The sequence below is a fragment of the Dendrobates tinctorius genome, unplaced genomic scaffold (genome assembly GCF_039654945.1).
Source record: "Dendrobates tinctorius isolate UK_male_01 unplaced genomic scaffold, ASM3965494v1 ptg000326l, whole genome shotgun sequence".
In the NCBI taxonomy this organism is placed as follows: Eukaryota; Metazoa; Chordata; class Amphibia; order Anura; family Dendrobatidae; genus Dendrobates; species Dendrobates tinctorius.
In genome coordinates, this window is record NW_027361993.1 from 5,806,611 (window position 1) to 5,833,388 (window position 26,778).

The 26,778-nt window shown below is 42.9% G+C and overlaps 1 protein-coding gene across 6 annotated transcripts in view; it reads left to right on the forward strand.

Moving 5' to 3' along the window:
- Positions 1 to 26,778, forward strand: part of TP73 (tumor protein p73) — a 187,916-nt gene that overhangs the window by 20,786 nt on the left and 140,352 nt on the right. Inside the window, exon 1 of one of the 6 annotated variants that reach the window (XM_073561714.1) lies at positions 10,588 to 10,808. The exons of 4 other annotated variants lie outside the window; for them this stretch is intronic. In XM_073561714.1, coding sequence (XP_073417815.1) covers positions 10,773 to 10,808 — 36 coding nt within the window. In that variant the 5' untranslated portion in view covers positions 10,588 to 10,772. Of the gene's footprint in view, positions 1 to 10,587; positions 10,809 to 18,367; positions 18,600 to 26,778 lie in introns of those variants that run through there. One more of the 6 variants, XM_073561715.1, reaches the window with a different exon arrangement.

Consider the following 26,778-nt stretch of genomic DNA (forward strand, 5'->3'; position numbering starts at 1 on the left):
GAAGAATGAGAATGCCCGTTAGCAATTAGATCGCCAGAATAAGGAGTTAAAAAGAAAGTTACAAGAATTTGAAGGCTCTGTTAAATCTAAATTCAAGGCTTCAATCACCGCTTTGGAAGCAAAGGTTGCACAACTGGAGGAACAGCTTGATGCTGAAACTAAAGAGTGACAATCTGCAAGCCAACATGTACGTCGTACAGAGAAAAAACTGAAGGATGTACTTATGCAAATGGATGATGAAAGGCGTAATTCTGAGCAGTAAAAAGACCTGGCGGAGGGAAATAATGTTTGTCTGAAACATCTGAAGCGCCAAGTGGAAGAAGCAGAGAAAGAGGCTCAACATGCCAATACGTTGCACCACAGATTACAGCATGAACTGGAGGATGCTACAGAGACAGCAGATGCAATGAACCGTGAGGTTAATGCACTGACAAGCAAACTTAGACGTGGTGATGTACCATTTGTTACAAGACTCATAGACAGAAAAGGAGTTGACGGAGCGCACTTTAGATGTGTGATGACTAAACAGTGTTTGATGACGCAGACTGTGACTGGAGGGAGGGGGAGGCCTAACGTAGAGATGAGGCCCTATGACAGACAAAACAGATGGAGACGATTCTCTCGGTTTGTGGGGCAAGGTGACATGGGTGCCTGGTCTCGAGATCCCGGGGTGATGTTGTGTGTTCAACCCCACAAGCTTGAACAGAGGGGGGAGGTATGTGGTGTAGTGTCCACTGTGTCCACTAGGGGGTGCTGTGTGGGGGTCCCAGGATGGGCGTATAGCCATATCCAGGGTGGTAATAGGAGCAGGGTCCTAAATGACCGTTATGAATCCCAAGGTGGGTGGCCTTGGGATGAAGGCTTGGTTATGTGTTGATCAGCAGAGTTACTGCTGATGTTCTGTGCCAATGTGTTAGGGAAGCCTTTAGGTGGTTGGTGAGATGGGTGGGACGAATCATCTACAAATCCACCCAGGAGCGTGTGTCTAAAACGCCCATAGTGAACAGTATGTGTGTGAATGTTTGTAGGACCTGCGATGAGGTCATAGCCATGTGATCTGGTGGGCGTGGCTACAGACCATATAAGGTGACCAGGGTAGGTCACATGAGTGAATGCTTGAACCCGGTTGGTCCGTATGGAAGGTCTCGTCTGGCTGACGTGCAGGAAGATGTGTCTGCCTTCCTGAGTGCACGTGTGTATCATGGCTGCATGTGCCTGAGAGTTCCCAGGAGAGGGAATGAACGTCAGGATTGAGAAGCAGCTATGAGGTAACCCGGACAGGGGAAATAACTGTGAGGCTAGAGAGCCTGTGTACCAGACATAACAAAGTCTGTGTGACCACAGGGTTAACAGAGTGGAGCTCTGTCATGGACGCTATGCTGTTTTGATATGAACTTTCTGTTGCTGTTCATGGTTTATGATGCCTAATAAACCGCATGGACTGTTGGTGTTATATGAGAAACCCGTGCCGGACCCAGCGAGTATCCCCAACTCGAATAACAAGCGCTACCTTACAATATATACATAGTTAATGTAAGATAGATGGGTAGATAAATAGTGAAATGTTGCACCATACTCCAAACAAGAAGAAAGATGGTGCAAGGCTCAATTCCATCCAGATTTTAATGGGACCCGTGTAACAGATACATCATGAAGAACACGTTACAACATACACTAAAGTGATGCTGTTACGTCTGCCATTAATGTGCGTATTTGGCTAGACCTACGTGTCAGCCTTTTGTTGTCAGGGCCCTGGCAGGCAATGAGAGCAGCCCATTCACTTCATGGCTTGGCTTCCCAACTCCTTCAGTGCTTTGTTGTCAATACCAGGAATAAGTAATGCAGCAGGATCAGGTGGAGGGTGCAAACCTAATTATAGGCCAAGCCAAGCCTTTGATGGCAGCTTTATCACACCCTCCCTGGTGACATTCTCACTGTGACACCATACAAGAGATTCAGGAGGGCTGGTGAGACGGTGCACAATGACAACTAGCGCAGCAAGTGCGGGCGGTCAGGAGAACTTCAATACTGCTCTTATTTATCTCTTATGTTTTATAGTTTTTAATTGATTCTATTTGTGTTATGGGGTCTTTTTGTAAACAGTGTCAAACAGTATGAAGGGAAAATACAGTGAATTGAAAAAGTTTTCGTACCCTGTGAACTTTTCCACATTTTTGCATATTACACCCACAAACTTAAATATATTTTATTGGGATTCTTTTTTTGTGATATACCAACACAAAGCAGCAAGTATTTGTGAAGAGTAAAGGAAATTATACATGGCTTTTTAAATATTTTAAAAATATAAATCTAAAAATTGTGATACTTATATACAGCGCCCTGAGTCAATACTTTGTAGGACCACTTTTCATTGTGCTAGTCTTTCGGGGTCTGTCTCTATCAGCTTTGCACTTGTAGAGGCAAAAATTCTTTTCACAATTGCTCTCACTCAGTGAGATTGGATCGAGGCGTCTGTGAACAGCAATTTCCAAGTCTTGCCACAAATTCTCAATGGGATTTAGGTCTGGACTGACTGCGCCATTCACACACATGAATATGCTTTGATCTAAACCATCCATTGTAAAGCTGACAGGATGTTTTGGGATCATACTCAAATGTGAGAAACTTGGACGAGTCTCGCACATCAATACCCGGCACTGCCACCAGCACTCGGGAGTGGAGCGCTCAACTGTCTAGAAATACATGCAGCTGAACGCTCCGATCCGAGTGCCGGTGGCAGTGCCGTGTATTGACGTGCGAGACTCGTCTGAGTTTCTCGCATGTATGAGCCCTTATGATTGATGTATTGCTGGCAGGTGAACCTACGCCTCAGTCTCAAGTCTTTTGAAGCCTCTAATAGGTTTTCCCTGAATTGCCCTGTATTTAGCTCCATTCATATTCCCACCAAAATCGACTAGCTTCCATGTCATTGCTGAAGAAAAGCATCTGCACAGCATGACGTTGCCACCACCATGTTTGACGGTGGGGATAGTGTTTTCAAGGTAATGTTCAGTGTTGGTTTCCCCCCACACATAGTTTTTTACATTCATCTCAAAAAGTTCTACTTTGGTCTCATCTGACCTTCTTCCACATGTTAGCAGCATGGCTTCTAGCAAACTGAAAACAATACTTCATATGCTTGCTTTGAAAAATGTCTTTCTTCTTGCCATTCTTCCGTAATGGCCAGATTTGTTGTGTGCACGCCTAACAGTTGTCCTGTGGACAGATGCTCTGCATCTCCTCCAGAGTGTCCATGGGCCTCTTGGCTTCGTCTCTAATTAGTGCTCTCTTTACTTGGGATATCAGTGGACAGTGATGTCTTGGTAGGTTTGCAGCTGTGCCATTCTCCTTCCATTTCTGGATGATGGATTGAACAGTGCTCCGTGAGATATTTAGAGCTTGGGCTATTTTTTATGACCTAACCTGCTTTAGTCTTCTCCACAACTTTATCCCTGACCTGTCTGGTGTGTTCTGTGGTTTCATGATGCTGTTTGACCCCTATTGATCTCACACAAACCTCTGAGGCCTACACAGGACAGCTTTAGTTATGTTGAGAAGAAATTACATACAGTTGGACTCAAGTTACTAATTATGTGATTTCTGAGGGCAATTGGTCATTCAGGATTATATTTAGGGGTATCAGAATACAGGGAAGCTGAATACAAATGGACGTCACAATTTTCAGATTTATATTTTTAAAATATTTAGAACACCGTGTATCATTTTCTTTACACTTCAGAAATTCTTGCTACTTTGCATTTGTATATCACATAATATCCCAATAAAATACATTTAAATCTGTGGGTGTAATGTGAAAAAAATGTTGAATTTTAACATGCCTGACCCATCGTTCATATAGTGGCCATTGGTGGGAACCTGCATAGAATTTCCCTCTTTGCTTGTTCCCTGCTTGCCTTGTCATTCATCTTGTATTTAGCTTGTAGTACCATACCCACCAAGGTCTGTAGCCAAATGGGACTGGCTATATATACTATTGGCTGCCCATCAAATGGGTGATGTCATAGCACTGCTGTAACCAGTGGCGGATTAAGTGGACTATGGGCCCGGGGCTGTTCATAAAACCTGGGCCCCTGTACCCCCTTCCCACCTGAGCGCTGCGGTCCCCGTGCGGGAATTGACAGCCGTACGGACCGCAGCACTTGGTTTGCTGCGGGTCCATACGGAAAACCCGCCACCATTCCACCACGTGTGGACATGGCCTAAAAAGACGTTGCACATAAGCTGTAGGCCTACGGCCAATACGCACAAAATCGCCCAACGTGATCCTGGCCATAGGGGATCCACTTTAATGTCCCCACTTTAATTTGAAGTCCCCTTACTTCATCCATTGCAGTCCCCTATCACCCACTCACTTCATCTGCAGTGCCGCTTCATCATTTGCAGCCCCTTATCCCCCCTTCCATTTTATCATGTGCAGTCCCCTTCCCCCCCAACTTCATGTGCAGCCCCACTACCCCATCATCATGTGCAGTTAATTTTACCCCCACATCATGTGCAGTCCCCCTTACCTCCAATTCATCATGTGCAGCCCCACTCACCCCCCCTTCATCATATGCAGCCCCACTCACCCCCCCTTCATCATGTGCAGCCCCACTCACCCCCCTTCATCATGTGAAGCCCCCACTCATCCCTTCATCCTGTGAAGCCCCCACTCACCCCCTTCATCCTGTACAACCCCAGTCACCCCCCCTTCATCATATACAGCCCCCAGTCACCCCCCCTTCATCATATACAGGCCCCAGTCACCCCCCTTCATCATATACAGCCCCCAGTCACCCCACCTTCATCATATACAGGCCCCAGTCACCCCCCCTTCATCATATACAGGCCCCAGTCACCCCCCCTTCATCATATACAGCCCCCAGTCACCCCCCCTTCATCATATACAGGCCCCAGTCACCCCTCCTTCATCATATACAGGCCCCAGTCACCCCCCCTTCATCATATACAGGCCCCAGTCACCCCCTCCTTCATTGTGTACAGCCCCCACTCACCCCCTCCCCCATTTAATTCATTTTATAAATAAAAAAAAATAAAAAAAGTTCCCCATACTTACCTCACAGCCGGCTCGCTCCCGAGCAGCGCCTCTGCTTTCAGCATCCTCCGGGATATGTCGGCGCGTGCACGATGACGTCATCGCGCACGCCCGACATCTGACCCAGAAGTACAGCCGGAGCTGAGCAGCCGTCAAGGTGACGGCCGTGCACAGCTCCCGGCCCCTCATAGAATGTGACGCGGGCGGCTGTCTGCTGCCGGCGGCGTCACAGCACAGGGCACGGCCGGCCCTGTACAGGTGCTGGGGGAGCGGTCCGGGGGGCATTTGCCTCTCTGCCACCCGGCCCAGCCCGCCCCTGCCCCTGGGCCCCTGCCCCTGGGCCAGAGGCGTATCTAGGCTTTCTGGCACCCGGGGCAAGAATTTGGTTCGGCGCCCCCCCCCCCCAAGTACATATGCGACTTGCACAGTTAGTCATGTACCCACGAGCTGCTCTCCCTAATGCTCTCAATGTTCAGTAAAAAACTGAAAGCAGGAAGAGAAGCTCGTTGTCACAGGACCATAACTATGAAAATCGCATATGAGTGAAGTGTCCATGTGATGAGTACTGAAACCTGCAAAGCTGAATCCTGACATTGCAGCTTCTGAATTCTCACAACGAATGCACCGCACACTTTTAGGATTCTCCCTTGCCGATATACAGTCATGTCAGCACAAGTATGTGATTTGTATACTTCTGGCCACATTCCAACTAGACGTGCCCGGCCTCGCTCCGTTCACTTTCATTGAGTGAGGCCACACATGTCTAGTCAGCATGTGACCGCATGTATGTAAATTACCAGCACGAGAGAATCCTGACAGCATTCAGTGAGCTCTGTGAGAATTCAGCAGTCTGCAGTCACATAGAATGTCTGCAGACTCAGCACAGACCTGGACAACCCCTGTAATGCTCCTGACATAAATAAAAAACATGAGAATTAGTCAATATCACAAATAATATTTACATCCAGGTACCTTATAGATGACGTCATCTCTGGAGTCGTTCTCCTTTTCTTCTTCTTGTCCAGACCCCATGATGAGTTTGCTCATCCACATCTCGTCTCTGCAGACTTCCATCTTCTCCGGTCTTCTGCAGCAAATCTCCACACGATCCCCTTAAAGATAGAAGTGTCATTATAATGCTCCTAAATACAAATATCTGCAATATACTGTCTCCTCACACTATTCCCCTCCCTCCTCATACTGTCTCCTCATATATTTACCCCCTCACTCTCTATACTGTCTGCTCACACATATCCCCGACTCCCCATACTGTGTCCACATGCATTCACCCGTTCGCACCCCTTACTGTCTGCACCCATCCCCCATACTATTTCCTCATACATGCCCTCATACATACTCTTCATTTTGTGTCCTCAAATCTCCCCATATACATTAAATACCATCCCCACTCCAAATCCCCCCCATCCCCAATCCCCCACACACATTAAGTACCCCCCATCCCCACTCAATAACCCCTCGTCCCTACTCCCAAATCCCCCCACACATTATGTACCCCCACTCCAAATCCCCCCACACATTAACCCCCATCCCCACTCATTAACCCCTCCACACATTAACCCCCATCTCCACTCATTAATCCCCCATCTCCACTCATTAACCCCCATTTCCACTCATTAACCCCCATCTCCACATTAACCCCCCACATTAATCCCATCTCCACTCATTAACCCCCATCTCCACACATTAACCCCCATCTCCACTCATTAACCCCCATCCCCACATTAATCCCATCTCCACTCATTAACCCCCGCACATTAATCCCCATCTCCACTCATTAACCCCCGCACATTAATCCCCATCTCCACTCATTAACCCCCATCTCCACTCATTAACCCCCACCCCCACATTAACCCCCCTCTCCACTCATTAACCCCCATCTCCGCTCATTAACCCCCCACTCATTAACCCCCATCCCCACATTAATCCCATCTCCACTCATTAACCCCCATCTCCACTCATTAACCCCCACACATTAACCCCCATCTCCACTCATTAACCCCCCCACTCATTAACCCCCATCCCCACATTAATCCCATCTCCACTCATTAACCCCCGCACATTAATCCCCATCTCCACTCATTAACCCCCATCTCCACTCATTAATCCCCATCTCCACTCATTAACCCCCACCCCCACATTAACCCCCCTCTCCACTCATTAACCCCCATCTCCACTCATTAACCCCCATCTCCACTCATTAACCCCCCTCTCCACTCATTAACCCCCATCTCCACTCATTAACCCCCACCCCCACATTAACCCCCCTCTCCACTCATTAACCCCCATCTCCGCTCATTAACCCCCATCCCCATCTTCGGTGGTTCTTCAGCTCCACAGAGGAGCACACTTACCACCAGCGTTCGCTCTGGGCGCCGGGAGTGACGTCAGCAGCGTGATCACATGACCTGATCACGCTGCTGACGTCGCTCTGACCCGGCGGTCAGAGCTTCAATTGTACTGGCGTCTATAGACGCCAAGTACAATTGCTGCCTGGGAGTCGGCGCGGCCTCCTTCTCTGCGTCGGCTGTCAGCTTGACAGCCGACACAGAGAACCGCCGACTCCCAGGACTGGTAGCGGCAGAACACAGCCGCCGGGGGGGGGGAGGGAGGGAGATACTGGCATACTGCGGACCGCTGCATTAGGCGGCCGGGCGGCTCGACTGCGCCCCCCTGCTGCCTGCCCCCCCTGGATACGCCACTGCCCTGGGCCCCCAAAAAACCTTGGGCCCGGGGCGACCGCCCCTATTAAGATCCGCCATTGGCTGTAACATAATACTAGAGTCTGCATTGGCTTCAGACAGAAGACTCTTATAAACATTAAAGGTGTCCAAACTTGTCGATTTTGGTGAGATCGGCTAACCAGCTAAGGAATATACAATACTTCTGACTCTGCTCTGACAGATAATGTTAGGGGCAATAAGGATCGGTCAGTTTAAATTAAACCCAAGCATCTTTTGTTCTCCATCCTAAAGTGTGTGGCATGGAGTTTACTCCCCTGTCTTTGAAAACTTATGAATGCTTGGCCAGACTGAGGGTTCATGTGTATGGGGAGTGGAGAGAGATACCTGTCAGCTGACTTTTATGCATCTGACAACTATCCAATGTGTGTGTTAACCTTAAAAATCATATTCCATAGATAAAATGGTGGCTCAGTGGTTAGCACTGCAGCCTTGCAGTGCTGGGGTCCTGGGTTTATATTCCAACAAGGACAACATCTACAAGGAGTTTGTATGTTCTCCTCCGGGTACTCCAGTTTCCTCCCACACTCCAAAGACATATTGATAAGGAATTTAGATTGTGAGCCCCATTGGGGACAGTGCCAATAATGTCTGTAAAGCGCTGTGGAATTAATGGCACTATATAAATGAGTAAAATAAATAAATAAATAGAATAGAGGATCCCGGAGATATCTCTGCATTTAGACGTAAACCATAATGTAACTCCATTTAAAGGGAATCTGTTGCCAAGTTTTTGCTGCCAGATCTGAGAGCAGCATATTGTAGAAGCATATACCTTGATTCCAGCGATGTATCACTTACTCGGCTGCTTGCTGCAGTTTTGATGAAATCCCTGTTTTCTCTGCAGCAGATCTACCAGTTCTCTGAATGCTGCGCTCTGTATAACCCCACCCACACCACTGATTGGATGCTTTCTATGCACAATATGCATAGGCAGGAAGCTGCCAATAAGTGGTTGGGGGTGTGGTTACACATAGCAGGAAGCAGAATACATGGCAGCAGGTTTACTAGTCCTGTAATGATAATCTACTGATTAAACTGTGATTTTAGCAAGACTACAGAAAGCAGTAAAGTAAGTGACATATCTCTCGAATCAGGACCTCTGCCCCTATATTATGCTGCTCTCAGATTAGGTGCCAAAAACCTGGTGACAGATTCCCTATAAAACAAGAAAACTCCAGTGCAACAGCAGTTAACACCCTAATGCCAGTTCCTAAGTAGTGATGAGCGAACGTGATTGGATATCGTCTTATCTGAGCACACTCCGGTGTTATCAGAGTGTCTTGTAGTGCTCGTATATTATGTTCCAGTCCCTGCGGCTGTATGATTTGTGGCTATTAGACAGCCTGAACGCATATGGGTATTCCATAACAAGCAGGCCATCCCTGCATGTGTTGTGTCTGTCTAACAGTCGCAAATCATGCAGCTGCAGGGACTGGAACATAATATACGAGCACTCCCAGATACCCTGATAATAACCAAGCGTGCTCAGATGAGGCATTATCCGAGCACATTCGCTCATCACTATTCCTAAGTTTATACTCACCGGAGCCCCAGACTCTGAGATATTAGGAGCTGTTCGTGGGTCCTCCTACTGTAGATATACTGTCTGTGATGGAGAAGACTTTAGTCACTAATGACATATGCAAAATAGACAGTGTCCAAATCTCAGATGAAGATACCAAAATGTGATTTATTCTGCCAAGAACATCAGTGACGTTTCCACCTGTATTAGGCCATTATCAAGGACCTATTATGAGTGTCAATGATGATCTTGGCAGAATAAATCACATTTTGATATCTTCATCTGAGATTTGGACATTGCCTATTTTGCATTTTTCAGGTGGGTTCCTTGCATCTCTGGACTTTGCATCTTTATGGAGAGGGCTGCCAACCGATTGTCTTCTTTGTTGCGTAGTCAATAACGAAGCAGCGGATCTTCAGGGGAAGACTCCTGTTGTTGACACCTTCACCCTGCAGAGCAGATAAAAGGAGAAAAGATCCCCGGTGACTTTATTCCGTCCTCCATATCATAGGCAGGGGTAGGGATAGCAAAGGCTGACTGCACCGAAAAGCACCTGATATCTCAGCTTCCTGGACCACTGTGAAGGTGATGAAAGGCGAGAAGCGAGTTGAATGCTGGAGTCAGGTACATTCACGCCTGATCTGTTAGGTTTCGGGTGGAGTTTGGATCCATCACCACCTATTACGTTATTCTCTAAAATAAAAATGAAAACGATACACTGCATTTCCGCCTGGATGGCGGCATTTTATCTGTCCTTCTACATCACTCAGGCAGGTTAATACCACAGCAAATGCAGAATGTCAACAGATTAATACCTGTAAACCCAGGGAATTATCCAGCGGACTTCTTGTGTTATGAAGTTAAACTTTGTGTCCCTGTAATCTTGGCTTGGAGATGAGACTTATTGATGCTACCTTCGCGACGGTGACAAGTAACCAACCAACGACGCTTCTTCTGTTAATACCTTATTTTTACACCATGTGTTGCACAGTCGAGGGTCACATTAAATACGACATATAATGTAGCGGCGTGTAAAAATCCAGCTTTAGAGACTTAAAATACATTGCTTTTAGTAATATTAAAGAATAGGAACCCCCCCTCATTGGGTACATGGTATAGTCCAATACAACACTGGGCAAGCCTGGGCCTGCCTGGTGGTTTAATGAATAGTCATGAGGAAAGGGGGTGGACTCAAGTTTGTTGTTGGATGCAGCTAGTTGACAGAACCAAGGGAGATGAGAAAAAAAAGAAAAAAAACCTAACAAACTGCTTCCATGTACCACAGCATCCTCTAAGACATATGCACTGGGTTGTATACCTGCACACTGTCTACATGTTGCATTTCGTACCTAGTCTCCATTGCATTCTACTGACCCCATGACTGCTCTGCTGGGACACTTGCCTTCTGCATTTGTATTCCAAGAAGATTAAGATGCTGTATATAAGCGACCCCATGCAGCCGTACACGGTAGGTTATTTTGGTTCTCTACCTGTATGTATTTTATTACATATATTATATAAAAGAAATTGTCAAAATGCCCTTGAGCGGACCACAACCGCCTCTGTCATTGGGCGGTTTTCACACCTGTTGCCATTTAGAGGCTTCCATGCGTGAGATTAGGAAATTAGAGGCTTCTTTCGGGAATGATTTAGAGTCTGACTATCATGACAAAAGAAATGAAAGAGTGCAAAAATGTGCACAAGTATGTACTTTACCCGCTAATAAGCATTGTGTTTGCTTATTTTCATTATGATCGCACTGAATTCGCCATAGTGAAACAATGTAACGCAAATTAACCAATTTATCAAAATTTGTATTTAGCAAAATTTACACACGTATCGGTACATGACTGTCGTGCTCAGATTTAGAAATGTAAAAAAAAAAATCTGATGAGTATATAAAAATTACGGGTAGTAAATTAAAAGAATGGTTGTGCATTTAGAATTTATATATTAAACTAAGGATGCCCATTTATTTTTACGATAAATATGTTTTTCTCATTTATTTATTTAGTGTTATAAGCCAAAATTTGTAATTTACTGAGAACCAACAGTTTTATTTTTAGGATTTATAAATTAGTATTATTTATGAAACATTACTAATATAACTATTATTAGTATTATAATTATGATTTCTAGTATTATGGTATGCTTTATTATTATTAATTATTATGTTTTTATTACTATATTTATTATTATTATTATTATTATTATTATTATTATTATTATTATTATTTTGATATGTTTATTTAAAAATAAAGAATGGAAAATTATAATTAATTGTTATACATTAATTATTAATAATTATTCTTCATATTAACAGTAAATCTTAAACTAAGTTTTATAATTTTAAATATATATATAATATATATATATATAATTTATTACTATGTCTGAGTTATTTTTTCCTTTTTTTTTTAAATATAAATCCTATGTGTTTTTTACATTGTTGACTACTGAGTAGTTAATTCAATCCTGGGTTCAGATCTGTCTCCTATTCACCTGTTACCCAGCTGTTTCATGTACCTTCAACAGATGCTGCACCTTACAGTAACTGCTGCACACCTCCGCCCATTAGGGTCCCCTGGGGTCCTCACTGGGAGGAGTGATATCTAGTCTTATAATTGTCTAGTAAAAATAATAGATAAATAGCGAGTATATATATGTACTAGCTGAAGAGCCCGGCGCTGCCCGGGCATAGTAACCAACTGTGGTTAGTTATAGCAAATTACAATTATTCTCCATCCCATAGTCCCGGTGCCCATATACCCATCATACATATCCACGATCCCATAGGCCCGTGCCTATATACCCATCATACATATCCACCATCCCATAGTCCCGTGCCCATATACCCATCACACATCCTCCATCCCATAGTCCCATGCCCATATACCCATCATACATATCCACGATCCCATAGGCCCGTGCCTATATACCCATCATACATATCCTCAATCCCATAGTCGAGTGCCCATATACCCATTACACATCCTCCATCCCATAGTCCCATGCCCATATACCCATCACACATCCTCCATCCCATAGTCCCATGCCCATATACCCATCATACATATTTGTCATCCCATAGTCGAGTGCCCATATACCCATCACACATCCTTCATCTCATTGTCCCATGCCCATATACCCATCATACATATCCTCCATCCCATAGTCGGGTGCCCATATACCCATCATACATATCCTCCATCCCATAGTCCAGTGCCCATATACCCATCACACATCCTCCATCCCATAGTCAACCATTATGACATCATAATGAGCGGCGGGGCTTGCAACCTATGATGACATCAGCGTCGCCATGGCAACCATTATGACATCATAATGAGGGGCGGGGCTTGATACGCACACACTTTGTCCCCATTATGTAGATAGGGGCAAAATTGTTTGGTGAATTGGAACGCGCGGGGTTAAAATTTCGCCTCACAACATAGCCTAGGATACTCTCGGGGTCCAGACGTGTGACTGTGCCACATTTTGTGGCTGTAGCTGCGACGGTGCGGATGCCAATCCCGGACATACACACACACACACACATACATACATACATACATACATACACACATTGAGCTTTATATATTATATATATATATATATATATATATAAAAGTCAAAGGCTTCATAAAGACGGGCCACCGTTGAAATATTGCCACCTGAGGATCAGTAAAGTATCCACTTTTTTCTCACATTTAATTTGGAGTGCTGCCTATTTTTTTTACTCTTATTAACTTGGCTGTTTGGACACTGCTGAATAGGTTTTGCACCAATTGTATAATTTTGGTAGTGCTGCCCTTTTATTGATTTATATATATATATGTATATATATAAATAAATAAATATATATATACTTAAGAGCTAAGTTTTTTTAAGGCAACGTGGGCGAACCAATAGCCCAGGTAAGAGTTTCATTAAACTCTTGTGTAGTCAACATTAAGGAGATGACGAGGGGTAATGCAATGTAGTCAATCTATAGCATTAATACTATTAAAATCATCCTCACATCGTTGCTGGTGTAACTTGTATCAAGAACAAACATATAAAAACAGCCAATGCCGTAACTATGGGGCCACAGGAATGTTGGGGCTGGTTTTGTCAATATGTTCTCCATGTGGTGGTATAAACCTGCAGACTTATGTGGTCTCCACTGGTGCTGCAATGGTAGCAAACTTGAAAACATGCAAAATTGATAAGGAAAATAGGACACCTTGTCCCTGGTAGGTGGTGGTGTGCTGGAGTCAAGCAGCAGCTAAAAAGCCAATACTTTTTAATTATGTTTGCAATGGAGTCAGAAGTAATGGTTGCCATAGGTTAATAGGCTAAACAACATGGTACTACATTGTATCCTATAATTTAACCCTGAATTGCCTACAGTTAGCTGCAATTTTACTACAGGTCGATATGATCCGACTGGATGACAGTGGTTAGTAGAAATGCACTTCCCATATTCCCTTCGACTTGCGAACATTTTCAATATCATTTTTATATAACAAATACAGCAAAAATGCCAATTTCTGTCAAAATTGACAGTTAGATCTCACCCCAAAAATAGTTTTTTTACAGCAATGAGTGAAATTAAAAAAAAAAAATATATATATATTTTAATTTCACTCATTGCTGTAAAAAATCATTTTTATATACTCAAAAGTTGCAACCTTGATATTTTATCACCTTCTGTAGAAGTTGGTGTCATGACTGTCGTCCAGCAGTTATTCTGATCCTGAAGTACTAGTGTCAGAGAGTATTTTATTAGCAGTGAATCGACTGATATCTTTGCCTCTTATCTGTTATGACTTGTCAGTATTTCCGAACAATACAAAAAAAAGAGTCCGGTAACTTTTTTGATTTTTCAGATGGAATTTGTTTAGAAAAATCTGCCTGCTAGGGATGTTTTAATGTGAATGGAGTAATTGTCTGTGACTGCTATTAGGAGATACGTATTGACACAGCTAATAATTGTGGTCGGCAAGAATGTAGATTAATGTGTTTGAACAACCCAAGTTTCAAATGCCTGCTTGCAGGAACAACTCACGAGGATTAAATAGTTTAAGATTCAGGACACGTGTATATATATACGCCTCCTCATCTACCCTTGTTTAGGGTGTTGAGATTATAGATTTTTTTTCATTTATTATTTATTTTATACTAGCTGAAGAGCATGGCGCTGCCCGGGCATACAGTCATATGTAAAAGTTTGGGCACCCCTATTAATGGTAACCTTTTTTCTTTATAACAATTTTAACAGCTATTTCAGTTTCATATATCTAATAACTGATGGACTCAGTTATATTTCTGGATTCAAATGAGGTTTATTGTACTAACAGAAAATGTGCAATCTGCATTTAAACAAAATTTGACCGGTGCAAAAGTATGGGCACCCTTATCATTTTCTTGATTTGAACACTCCTAACTACTTTTTACTGACTTCCTGAAGCACTAAATTGGTTTTGTAACCTCATTGAGCTTTGAACTTCATAGCCAGGTGTATCAAATCATGAGAAAAGGTATTTAAAGTGGCCACTTGCAAGTAGTTCTCCTATTTGATTCTCCTATGAAGAGTGGCATCATGGGCTCCTCAAAACAACTCTCAAATGATCTGAAAACAAAGATTATTCAACATAGCTTTTCAGGGGGAAGGATACAAAAAGTTGTCTCAGAGATTTAACCAGTCAGTTTCCACTGTGAGGAACATAGTAAGGAAATGGAAGAACACAGGTACAGTTCTTGTTAAGCCCAGAAGTGGCAGGCCAAGAAAAATATCAGAAAGGCAGAGAAGAAGAATGGTGAGAACAGTCAAGGACAATCCACAGACCACCTCCAAAGACCTGCAGCATCATCTTGCTGCAGATGGTGTCACTGTGCATCGGTCAACAATACAGCGCACTTTGCACAAGGAGAAGCTGTATGGGAGAGTGATGCGAGAGAAGCCGTTTCTGCAAGCACGCCACAAACAGAGTCGCCTGAGGTATGCAAAAGCACATTTGGACAAGCCAGTTACATTTTGGAAGAAGGTCCTGTGGACTGATGAAACAAAGATTGAGTTGTTTGGTCATACAAAAAGGCGTTATGCATGCGCTGTATTGTTGACCGATGCACAGTGACACCATCTGCAGCAAGATGATGCTGCAGGTCTTTGGAGGTGGTCTGTGGATTGTCCTTGACTGTTCTCACCATTCTTCTTCTCTGCCTTTCTGATATTTTTCTTGGCCTGCCACTTCTGGGCTTAACAAGAACTGTACCTGTGTTCTTCCATTTCCTTACTATGTTCCTCACAGTGGAAACTGACTGGTTAAATCTCTGAGACAATTTTTTGTATCCTTCCCCTGAAAAGCTATGTTGAATAATCTTTGTTTTCAGATCATTTGAGAGTTGTTTTGAGGAGCCCATGATGCCACTCTTCATAGGAGAATCAAATAGGAGAACTACTTGCAAGTGGCCACTTTAAATACCTTTTCTCATGATTTGATACACCTGGCTATGAAGTTCAAAGCTCAATGAGGTTACAAAACCAATTTAGTGCTTCAGGAAGTCAGTAAAAAGTAGTTAGGAGTGTTCAAATCAAGAAAATGATAAGGGTGCCCATACTTTTGCACCGGTCAAATTTTGTTTAAATGCAGATTGCACATTTTCTGTTAGTACAATAAACCTCATTTGAATCCAGAAATATAACTGAGTCCATCAGTTATTAGATATATGAAACTGAAATACCTGTTGCAAAAACCAAAATTGTTATAAAGAAAAAAGGTTAACATTAATAGGGGTGCCCAAACTTTTACATATGACTGTATTAACTAACTATGGTTAGTTATAACAAATTATAATGATTATATATATATATATATATATATATATATAAAGCTGAGTGTAGAGCCCCGCCCACTCCGCATAGCCACATTCACTATAATATCCCACATCATCCCGTCAGCCAGAGCTACCGGACAACAACCCCTAATATCCCACATCGTCCTGACAGCCAGAGCCACCGGACAACTACCACTAATATCCCACATCATCCCGTCAGCCAGAGCCACCGGACTACTACCTCTAATATCCCACATCGTCCCATCAGCCAGAGCCACCGGACTACTACCTCTAATATCCCACATCGTCCCATCAGCCAGAGCCACCGGACTACTACTCCTAATATCCCACATCGTCTCATCAGCCAGAGCCACCGGGCTACTATCCCTAATATCCCTCATCATTCCTTCAGCCGGAGCCACCGGACAACTACCACTAATATCCCACATCATCCCATCAGCCAGAGCCACCGGACTACTACCCCTAATATCCCACATCATCCTGTCAGCCTGGGGTCAGAACCAGAGCGCTAAGTGGAACAGTCCTAACTTCCATACCGAGGATCCCTTTAAGAGAGGCCTGGTGTCAGAACCAGAGCGCTGAGTGGATGAGTGGATTTGCCCTCACTTCCATACCAATGATCCCTTTAAGAGAAGCCTGGGGTGAGAATCAGAGCACTGATGGATTTACCATAACTTCCATACCGGAGATCCCTTTAAGAGAGGCCTGGGGTCAGTACCAAAGCGCAGAGTGGATTTGCCCTCACTTCCATACCGAGGATCCCTTTAAGAGGGGGCTTGGGTCAGAACCAGAGCACTGAGTGGATTTGCCCTAACTTCCATACCGGGGATCCCTTTAAGAGAGCCTGGGATCAGAACCAGAGTGCTGAGTGGATTTGCCCTGACCTGACTTGCATACCAATGATCCCTTTAATAGAACCCTGGGGTCAGAATCAGAGTGCTGAGGGATTTACCATAACTTCCATACAGGAGATCCCTTTAAGAGAGCCTGGGGTCAGTACCAGAGCATTTGAAGGCAGTTGCCCTGACTTCCATACCGGGTATCCCTTTAAAAGAGCCTGGGGTCAGAACCAGAACGCTGAGTGGAATTGCCCTAACTTCCATACCATGGATCCTTTTAAGAGAGGCCTGGCGTCAGAACCAGAGTGCTTAGTGGAACGGTCCTAACTTCCATACCAGGGATCCCTTTAAGAGAGCCTGGGTCAGTACCAGAGCATTTGAAGGCAATTGCCCTGACTTCCATACCGGAGATCCCTTTAAGAAAGGCTTGGGGTCAGTACCAAAGCGCAGAGTGGATTTGCCCTAAATTCCATACCAATGATGATCACTTTAAGAGAAACTGGGGTCAGAACCACAGAGCTGAGAAGAACGGTCCTAACTTCCATACCGGAGATCCCTTTAAGAGAGGTCTGGGGTCAAAACCAAAGTGCTGGATGGATTTTCTCTGACTTCCATACCAATGATCCCTTTAAGAAGGAAGATGTGCATATATGATGGAGGATGTGTGGTGTGTATATGGGCACAGGAGGGGGGGGATTCATTTCTGTCATGTGCTCTGTGCTCCTTTTTGGGAGGCAGACAATGGCTGGGATCTTATGTTCCCAGGGATGCTAGATTTCTCCCACCATGTCAGTGTCTGCTGGGGTGTTGTCAAGTGGGAAAACTTGCTCAGAGCAACCAATCACAGCTCAGCTTCTTTTAACCGACTGTGGTGAAATGAGAGATGCTTAGTGATTGGTTGCAAGGAAAACTGTTGCTCATAGCAACCAAGCACAGCTCAGCTTCGTGATTGGTTGGTGATACACACACACATTTAGTTTTATATATAGAGATAATATCTACATATATCACAGCTCTCTACAGAGACTGTCATCCCTCACATTGGCCTATGTTCCCAATCTACGTTTCAAACTAAATTATCAATATACAGTGGAAAAATCGCCTGAAACATCTCTCATAAAATCCTTGAAAGTCTGTTTGGATTCCTCCACTCAGTGTAGTGAGTGGCAGCTCAGCCGTCCAATCTGAGGCTGGGGAGTGCTGAGCTGTCAGTGTCGTGAGTGACAGTCCAGTTGCCCAATAAGGGCCGAGGTGTGCTGGGTTCTCTACAGGTGTCTCCTGTTCTGAGTGATTATCTTGCTATTTAGCTGGCTGTCTGCCTTTAATTACTGCCAGTTGTAGCCTTAGCTCAGTGGTACATGTTTGCCTTGTTCTTTAATGTTCTGCCTCATATTGCTGTCTGACCTTGGACCATGCCTCTCACCAGCCATTTGCCTAGCCCCCTTTATCCACTACATTCCTGGAATTCGGACCTCGGACTGTGACCTGCCGATGCCTTTGCCTTACCCCTTTTTGCTTATGACAAACCCTGTTGGTATCTGACCCCAGACCTCTTGACTACCCAGTCTTGTGGCTTGTCCGTGAGTAGTGACTAGCGTTGCACTCTTCCTATTAATTTATATTATAAAAACACATTCCTTTTCATATATTCAATTGTTTTGAGTGTTCAAAATCTTTTAAAGTGAACCTGTCATCAGGACTTTATACAACACGCTAATGGCATGAATGTAAAGGCACATTAATGCTGAGTAAATCCTTACGTTTCTTATAGAAAGCCATTTTGCTGTTTCAGAAAAATCCATAGTTTAAATTGTATGCTAATGTGTTGCAAGTGCAGTGGGCGGGCTCTGGACTTACAGCTCTACTGCCTCTCTGTCTTTTCTCCACCCACTGCCTCCTGGTTCTAGGTCACACATGTCACTGCACTTACAGCTCATTAGCATACATTTTCAACTATGGATTTCTCTATAACAGCAAAACGGATTTCTACAAGTAAGGTCACTATTTACTCAGTAGTAAAGTGCGTTTACATACATGTTGTTAGTTTGGGGTATAAAATCCTAATGACTGGTTCTCTTTCAATAGCTTCAGAAAACAAAAAACCTCCTCCAAAAACTCCCCAAAGAAGGAGTGTTTCCTTTGGGGATGTGCACACAAAGTCTTTTTTGCATGGTTTTCAGACAAGAAACTCAGCAAAACCTCCAAGTTCTTGAGAAATTTTGAGTTTCTGAGTACTATATGGAGAGTTTCTACTAAGTTTCTGCTCAATTTTTGCATCAAAACTTCCTAAAAAAATTCTGTGTGTACATAACCTTTAGTGGTTTCCACTTGAAAACTCTTAATTTTTTACTGTCTCTTAAAAAATCAGTGTGCACTTACCCTAAGGAAACTGGCTATATACACAGAGTTTTTCAAAGATTTTTTGAATCAGAGGGATCTGAGAAGAAAATCTTCAAATCCTTCTAAAAAATGCAAAACTCCTTAAAAACTTGGACGTTCTACTTAGTTCCCTCTAAAAGAAACTTAGCAAAAAGACTCTGTATGCACATAGTCACTGAACAAAAACTGAAGGTTTTTGAGTTTTCAGGTTTTGAGAAAAATTTGGAGAGCTTTTGTTGAGTTTCTGCTCTAAAAATTGGTCATAAAATTAATTTTGAACATTTGCATTTTTTTCATCATGTTTGGAGCAGGTTACAAAAAACTAATTTCCCTGTCTATGGAAAATGTGGACGATCAGAGGTTATCCCTAATGCTCTGCAGTGCTGGGGTCCTGGGTTCAGAACCCACAAGGATACATGCATGTTCGACCCATGTTTGAGTGGGTATCCTCTGGTTTCCTCTCACACTTCAAAGACATACTGATAGGGAAGTTAGATTGTGAGCCCCAATGAGGACAGTGATGATGATGTCTGTAAAGTGCTGAGGAATTAATGGAGATACATAAGGAAAATTTAATTAAAAAAAAGACTTGCTCTTCATATATTCAGTCTTTTACCTGCTTCAGGCTTTCAAAAATGGCAGGCATTTCGAGTAAGTGATATATCCACTCCTCTGGTGTTTTCCTCTAGGAAGACGCTCCCTAACTTATAATAGAGGTCAATGAAAAAGCAAAAAAAAAAAAAAAAATGCCCTGTAGTTTCACCTAAAAAAAATGCATTTTGCTCATTGCTTAATAAATTTCAAAAATATATCAGTTCTCTTTTTAAAGGGCATCTGTCACTAGGATAAATCCTCCTGAGCTGTCTATATGGACATGCACGTCATAGGAAACTGAATACAATGATTCTTTGATATTTGCCATCCAGTTTGGAGGGATGTGGATCTGGGGATTTATTCTGATGGAGTGTGGACTGAACTGGATGGACGGGTGTCTTTTCTGCCTTGCTAACTATGTTAATGTATTATTCCAGCAAAATCCACATTAATACTTAAATGAGCTTTTAAGATCTATAGGCCGGACATAGCTCTCCCAGAGCATTTGCCTTCAGAGTCTATTATAAATGAAGACGGCTTTACCAGTATGATATGTAATGGTTACCAGGTGTTACCAGTGTGATATGTGATGGCTGCTCTCTGCTCTCCTGATCTCACAGCAGAGCTGTGTGTGATTATAACTATAAGTACAGCATAGCTTAACCTTGTCTCATTTCACACACAATTTCAGTTGTATCTCTCCTCTCACAGGAGCTCTGCTATACTGTCCTTTCCCTGACTGCCTGTAAGATGGAAGTTGAAGCATTATGAGAGTACAACTGCAGCTGCAAATGTCTTTGTAATGTGACTAAGCTCAGCTGTCACGGGGATACCGTGACAGAGTAGGGTCAGACGATTGCAGTGTTTGGTGACACATAAACCTATGGTAATTAGAATGGTTTCACTGTTCTATTAGCATTTCTGGCTTTCTTTGCTCCGCTGCTGCAAGGGTTAAACTGCTTAGTTGGACTCCTTGAGTTCTCTATCTTGGATGGTATCAGCTGTTCTGAGTTGTTGCTCCCAGCATGTATAAAAACCCTCATCCTTGTTCCTGACCTTGCCAGTGATAGTTAATACTACCTGGTTTGGAGTTGAAGCAGAGAGTTCAGGGTTTGGAGTAGGCGGTTGGAGAGTTGTTCAGGAGATTGCTGTATGAAGTTGGCTTGTGTGTTAATCCTTGTCTACTCCCATATGGTTTCATCCTTCATATTCCTTCTTTGTTTCCCATTCTGTTTTGTGCGTGTATTTGTATGATTGTAGATTGTACACTTTGGCCTCACATCTCCCTGGGTGGAGGAGGGAACAGATACAGTTTATGATAGGAGCATTGCAAGGTATGAGACCCCGGCATCTCCACCATCAGGGGTAATCCAGGTATAGCTTAGTGCGCCCCTAGTTTGAGAGATCACGTAGGTGTCCACAGGCCCTTGCAACTATGTGACATCAGCTCTGCTGTACTCTGTTAGTTATAATCACACACAGCACCCAACAGATTACTTCTAAACAGAAAATGCTATAAATAACTAACAGATATATCACATTTAAATAAAACTCCCATCTAGAGAATGGGACCCCATTTCTTATCTCTGAGAATGGATAGGTACATGTACAGCTCTTTTCATTCACACTTGGGTGACCATTTTCTAAACTCCCATTGGATATGCTATTAATGTCAGAGACTGGAATTTCCCTTTAAGTACCCATTCCTGATATTAGAAATGGTTGTGATCTGTGATCATTACTGCAACTTTATGTAGCACTACCAATAATTACTTTCAATTGCTAAATAAGCAATTTACTTATTGTATTCTACAAAGATTTGCATATTATAGTTGCAATTGAAAGTGAACTTTTCAATGAAATCGCCTGTTTTACATGAGAATATGTGTTAGAAATTCTATTAAATCTAAACTAACGGAGACAGTTGTGTCCACTGGGTGCAACAGGGGGCAGCAGAAGTAATCCCCGCCCTCCTTATAACTTTCTCTATTTCAAAAAATGGCCGCGCACACCAGATAAATACTGGTCACCGTGTGTTTTCAGCCATTAATCTCCCTTGAAAGCAAAATGAAACTAAAACATAATGTTACTAATTTGTATGGAGCCCTAAGGATCTAGGGCTGCAGTGGAGTTAGCCATCTGATCCCTCTCAGCCTTTGCTTGGCTAAAAGGCTAAGAGTGGGAGTGTATGTGATGAGATTTATCCAGCCCATAATTGTCACTTTTGGAGCTATTTTAAGGAATGCAATTGTGCTTTTTAGTTCCTCATTGTAATAAAGTCTATAGGACATTGTTGCAGATAAAAATTGTAAAATCCATTAAAGACATCTCCTGAGAGCAGACATATCACCCTCACATTGAATATATGGGATTAGTTGGAACTGTTAAAGTGAGAGTTGATACTCCAACCTCCATCGAAGTAGGACCTCCTGTTGTGAACAGGTAATTACAACAGGAGAACTGCTGATAGCCAGTCACCAAGTCTAGGATTCATATACTCAAAGGCAGAGAACTACATTTCTGAGGTAGGAACTTCCTGTGTTCAAAAGAAATTATCTCAGATATTTTGGAGCCAGTGATCAGTGTTGAATATTGGGGTTTGCATCCATCCGATATTTATGGGAGACATTTTCGATGTCGCGAAATGACGAACATAATGCACTCACTCACATCACCCTAAGGCCAGCCTAACACCTCCAACTTAATATCGGACAGATGGATGATGCTATCTTTGCCATGTTTCATCTCTATAGAAAAATAAAATCATGATAGGCAACATGATGACACTATCTCCCACCTGGGACCTCCAGAGGAGAAGATATCTTGAAAATTGGGGATCTCATAATCTTCTAAAGACCTATCACATCCCAGGACCAACCCCCCATATGACCTCACCAAGGGGGGTATATGGGCTTAACCTTGATTGAATAAAAATCAGAGTTTGGATTTTTGTATTTAGTCAAATCTGGAAGACTCAGTGCTCGTGGTTCTGTACTTTTCCTTAAAGGAGTGCTTCCCTCAATTTAGCTCTGAGACATTTCTGTGACACAGGTTTAGTACTTTTTCTTTTGCTATACCTTTTAATCTATGTGATTGTATATATTGTATTGTTTTGTTCCCATTTTGTAACATCTTTGTATATTTTTTATAAACACTGCATACCTTTCCGGATTAAGTATATAAAATTTAATAGCTCTGCTCCTCTTGCTCTGTAAACCGCACCACACCTGTTGGGTATCCAAATGGTGCGTATAAACGATTGGTGGTGGAAGCTAAATTTTCGTGTCTTATTAGTAAGCTTGATGGTGACTGTACCAGAGTATAAATTCTGTGTGCATATATATATATATATATATATATATATATATATATATATATACAGTCATGGCCAAAAGTATTGACACCCCTGCAATTCTGTCAGATAATATTCAGTTTCTTCCTGAAAATGATTGCAAACACAAATTCTTTGGTATTATTATCTTCATTTAATTTGTCTTAAATGAAAAAGCGCAAAAGAGAATGAAGCAAAAAGCAAAACATTGATCATTTCACACAAAACTCCAAAAATGGGCCGGACAAAAGTATTGGCACCCTCAGCCTAATACTTGGTTGCACAACCTTTAGCCAAAATAACTGCGACCAACCGCTTCCGGTAACCATCAATGAGTTTCTTACAATGCTCTGCTGGAATTTTAGACCATTCTTCTTTGGCAAACTACTCCAGGTCCCTGATATTTGAAGGGTGCCTTCTCCAAACTGCCATTTTTAGATCTCTCCACAGGTGTTCTATGGGATTCAGGTCTGGACTCATTGCTGGCCACCTTAGAAGTCTCCAGTGCTTTCTCTCAAACCATTTTCTAGTGCTTTTTGAAGTGTGTTTTGGGTTATTGTCCTGCTGGAAGACCCATGACCTCTGAGGTAGACCCAGCTTTCTCACACTGGGCCCTAAATTATGCTGCAAAATTTGTTGGTAGTCTTCTGACTTCATAATGCCATGCACACGGTCAAGCAGTCCAGTGCCAGAGGCAGCAAAGCAACCCCAAAACATCAGGGAACCTCCGCCATGTTTGACTGTAGGGACCATGTACTTTTCTTTGAATGCCTCTTTTTTCTCCTGCAAACTCTATGTTGATGCTTTTGCCCTAAAAGCTCTACTTTTGTCTCATCTGACCAAAGAACATTCTTCCAAAATGTTTTAGGCTTTTTCAGGTAAGTTTTGGCAAACTCCAGCCTGGCTTTTTTATGTCTCGGGGTAAGAAGTGGAGTCTTCCTGGGTCTCCTACCATACAGTCCCTTTTCATTCAGATGCCGACGGATAGTACGGGTTGACACCGTTGTACCCTCGGACTGCAGGGCAGCTTGAACTTGTTTGGATGTTAGTGGAGGTTGTTTATCCAACATCCGCACAATCTTGCGTTGAAATCTCTTGTCAATTTTTCTTTTCCGGCCACATCTAGGGAGGTTAGCCACAGTGCCATGGGCTTTAAACTTCTTGATGACACTGCGCACGGTAGACACAGGAACATTCAGGTCTTTGGAGATGGACTTGTAGCCTTGAGATTTGTCATGCTTCCTCACAATTTGGTTTCTCAAGTCCTCAGACAGTTCTTTGGTCTTCTTTCTTTTCTCCATGCTCAATGTGGTACACACAATGACACAGGACAGAGGTTGAGTCAACTTTAATCCATGTCAACTGGCTGCAAGTGTGATTTAGTTATTGCCAACACCTGTTAGGTGCCACAGGTAAGTTATAGGTGCTGTTAATTACACAAATTAGAGAAGCATCACATGATTTTTCGAACAGTGCCAATACTTTTGTCCACCCTCTTTGTTATGTTTGGTGTGGAATTATATCCAATTTGGCTTGAGGACAATTCTTTTTGTGTTTTTTCATTTAAGACAAATGAAGATAATAATACCAAAGAATTTGTGTTTGCAATCATTTTCAGGAAGAAACTGAGTATTATCTGACAGAATTGCAGGGGTGTCAATACTTTTGGCCATGACTGTATATGTTCCATGTGTTTGAATCAGATGTGTATATGCTATTTATTCACTGTGAGTTCCCCAACATCTGGCTTTGTAGTGAAAGCAGTCTCGGCCTCGTCGGTCAGTTGCCAGTCAGTTGCATAATTGTCCTGACAATTGGAGGCAGCGGAGTTGTTTCTTCTGACTGAGATTATTAAGTTTTTTCTTTAAGAAAATGTAAAAGGTCTTGGCTATAAATTAGCTGTTTCATTCCCGTGGCTCTCCAGATTTTGTGAAACTTAGTTTGCTATGACAAATGACATGATTGATATGATGTGTGCTGATGACACTATTTGAGAAGTAATCAGTTTAGAAATGTTGGGCACTGGGCAATTGTGTAGCAAGGGGTGAGTCACAGGGGCAGTTGTCTTGGGTGCAAAATTCTTAGGAATGCTAAAAATTAACCCCTTAGTGACGGAGCCAAATGTTAAAATTCTGACCAGTGTCACTTTATGTGGTAATAACTCTGGAATACTTCGACAAATTCAAGTGATTTTGAGATTGTTTTTTCATGACACACAGCGTCGGACTGGAACACCTTGGGCCCACCAGAGAAAATCATTCTTGGGGCCCACTATGTAGCTGCATAGAGTTAAATACCAGACCACCAATTATGCGGTAAAACACGCTAATATCTGGGTATAATATAAGGTTGAACATGTCTTAATTATGTAGCAGGAGTTGGGGTAGCCCCCTCATAGAATATAAAGCAGCCCCCTCACATAGTATAATGCAGCCATCTCATAGAATATAATGCAGCCATCTCATAGAATATAATACTGCCCCCCTCATAGGGTATAATACTGCCCCCCTCATAGGGAATAATGCACCCCCTCATAGGGTATAATGCACCCCCTCATAGGGTATAATACTGCCCCCCTCATAGGGTATAATACTGCCCCCCTCATAGGGAATAATGCACCCCCTCATAGGGTATAATGCACCCCCTCATAGGGTATAATGCTGCCCCCTCATAGGGTATAATACTGCCCCCCTCATAGGGTATAATGCTGCCCCCCTCATAGGGTATAATGCTGCCCCCCTCATAGGGTATAATGCACCCCCTCATAGGGTATAATACTGCCCCCCTCATAGGGTATAATACTGCCCCCCTCATAGGGTATAATACTGCCCCCCTCATAGGGAATAATGCACCCCCTCATAGGGTATAATGCTGCCTCCTCATAGGGTATAATACTGCCCCCCTCATAGGGAATAATGCTGCCCCCTCATAGGGTATAATACTGCCCCCCTCATAGGGTATAATACTGCCCCCCTCATAGGGAATAATGCACCCCCTCATAGGGTATAATACTGCCTCCCTCATAGGGTATAATGCTGCCCCCCTCATAGGGTATAATGCTGCCTCTTCATAGGGAATAATGCTGCCCTCCTCATAGGGTATAATGCTGCCTCCTCATAGGGTATAATGCTGCCCCCTCATAGGGTATAATACTGCCCCCCTCATAGGGAATAATGCACCCCCTCATAGGGTATAATGCTATATAGATATATAGATATAGAGTTAGATAGATATAGATAGAAAGATAGATGTAGAAATAGATAGATATAGAGATAGATAGTAGATAATGGATAGAAAGTAGATAATGGATAGATATAGATAGAAAGATTCATAGAGATAGATAGAGATAGATAGAGATAGATATAAAGATAGATATAGAAAGAAATATAGATAGATAGGTAGATAGATATAGAGATAGATAGAAAATAGATAATGGATAGATAGATAGATAGATA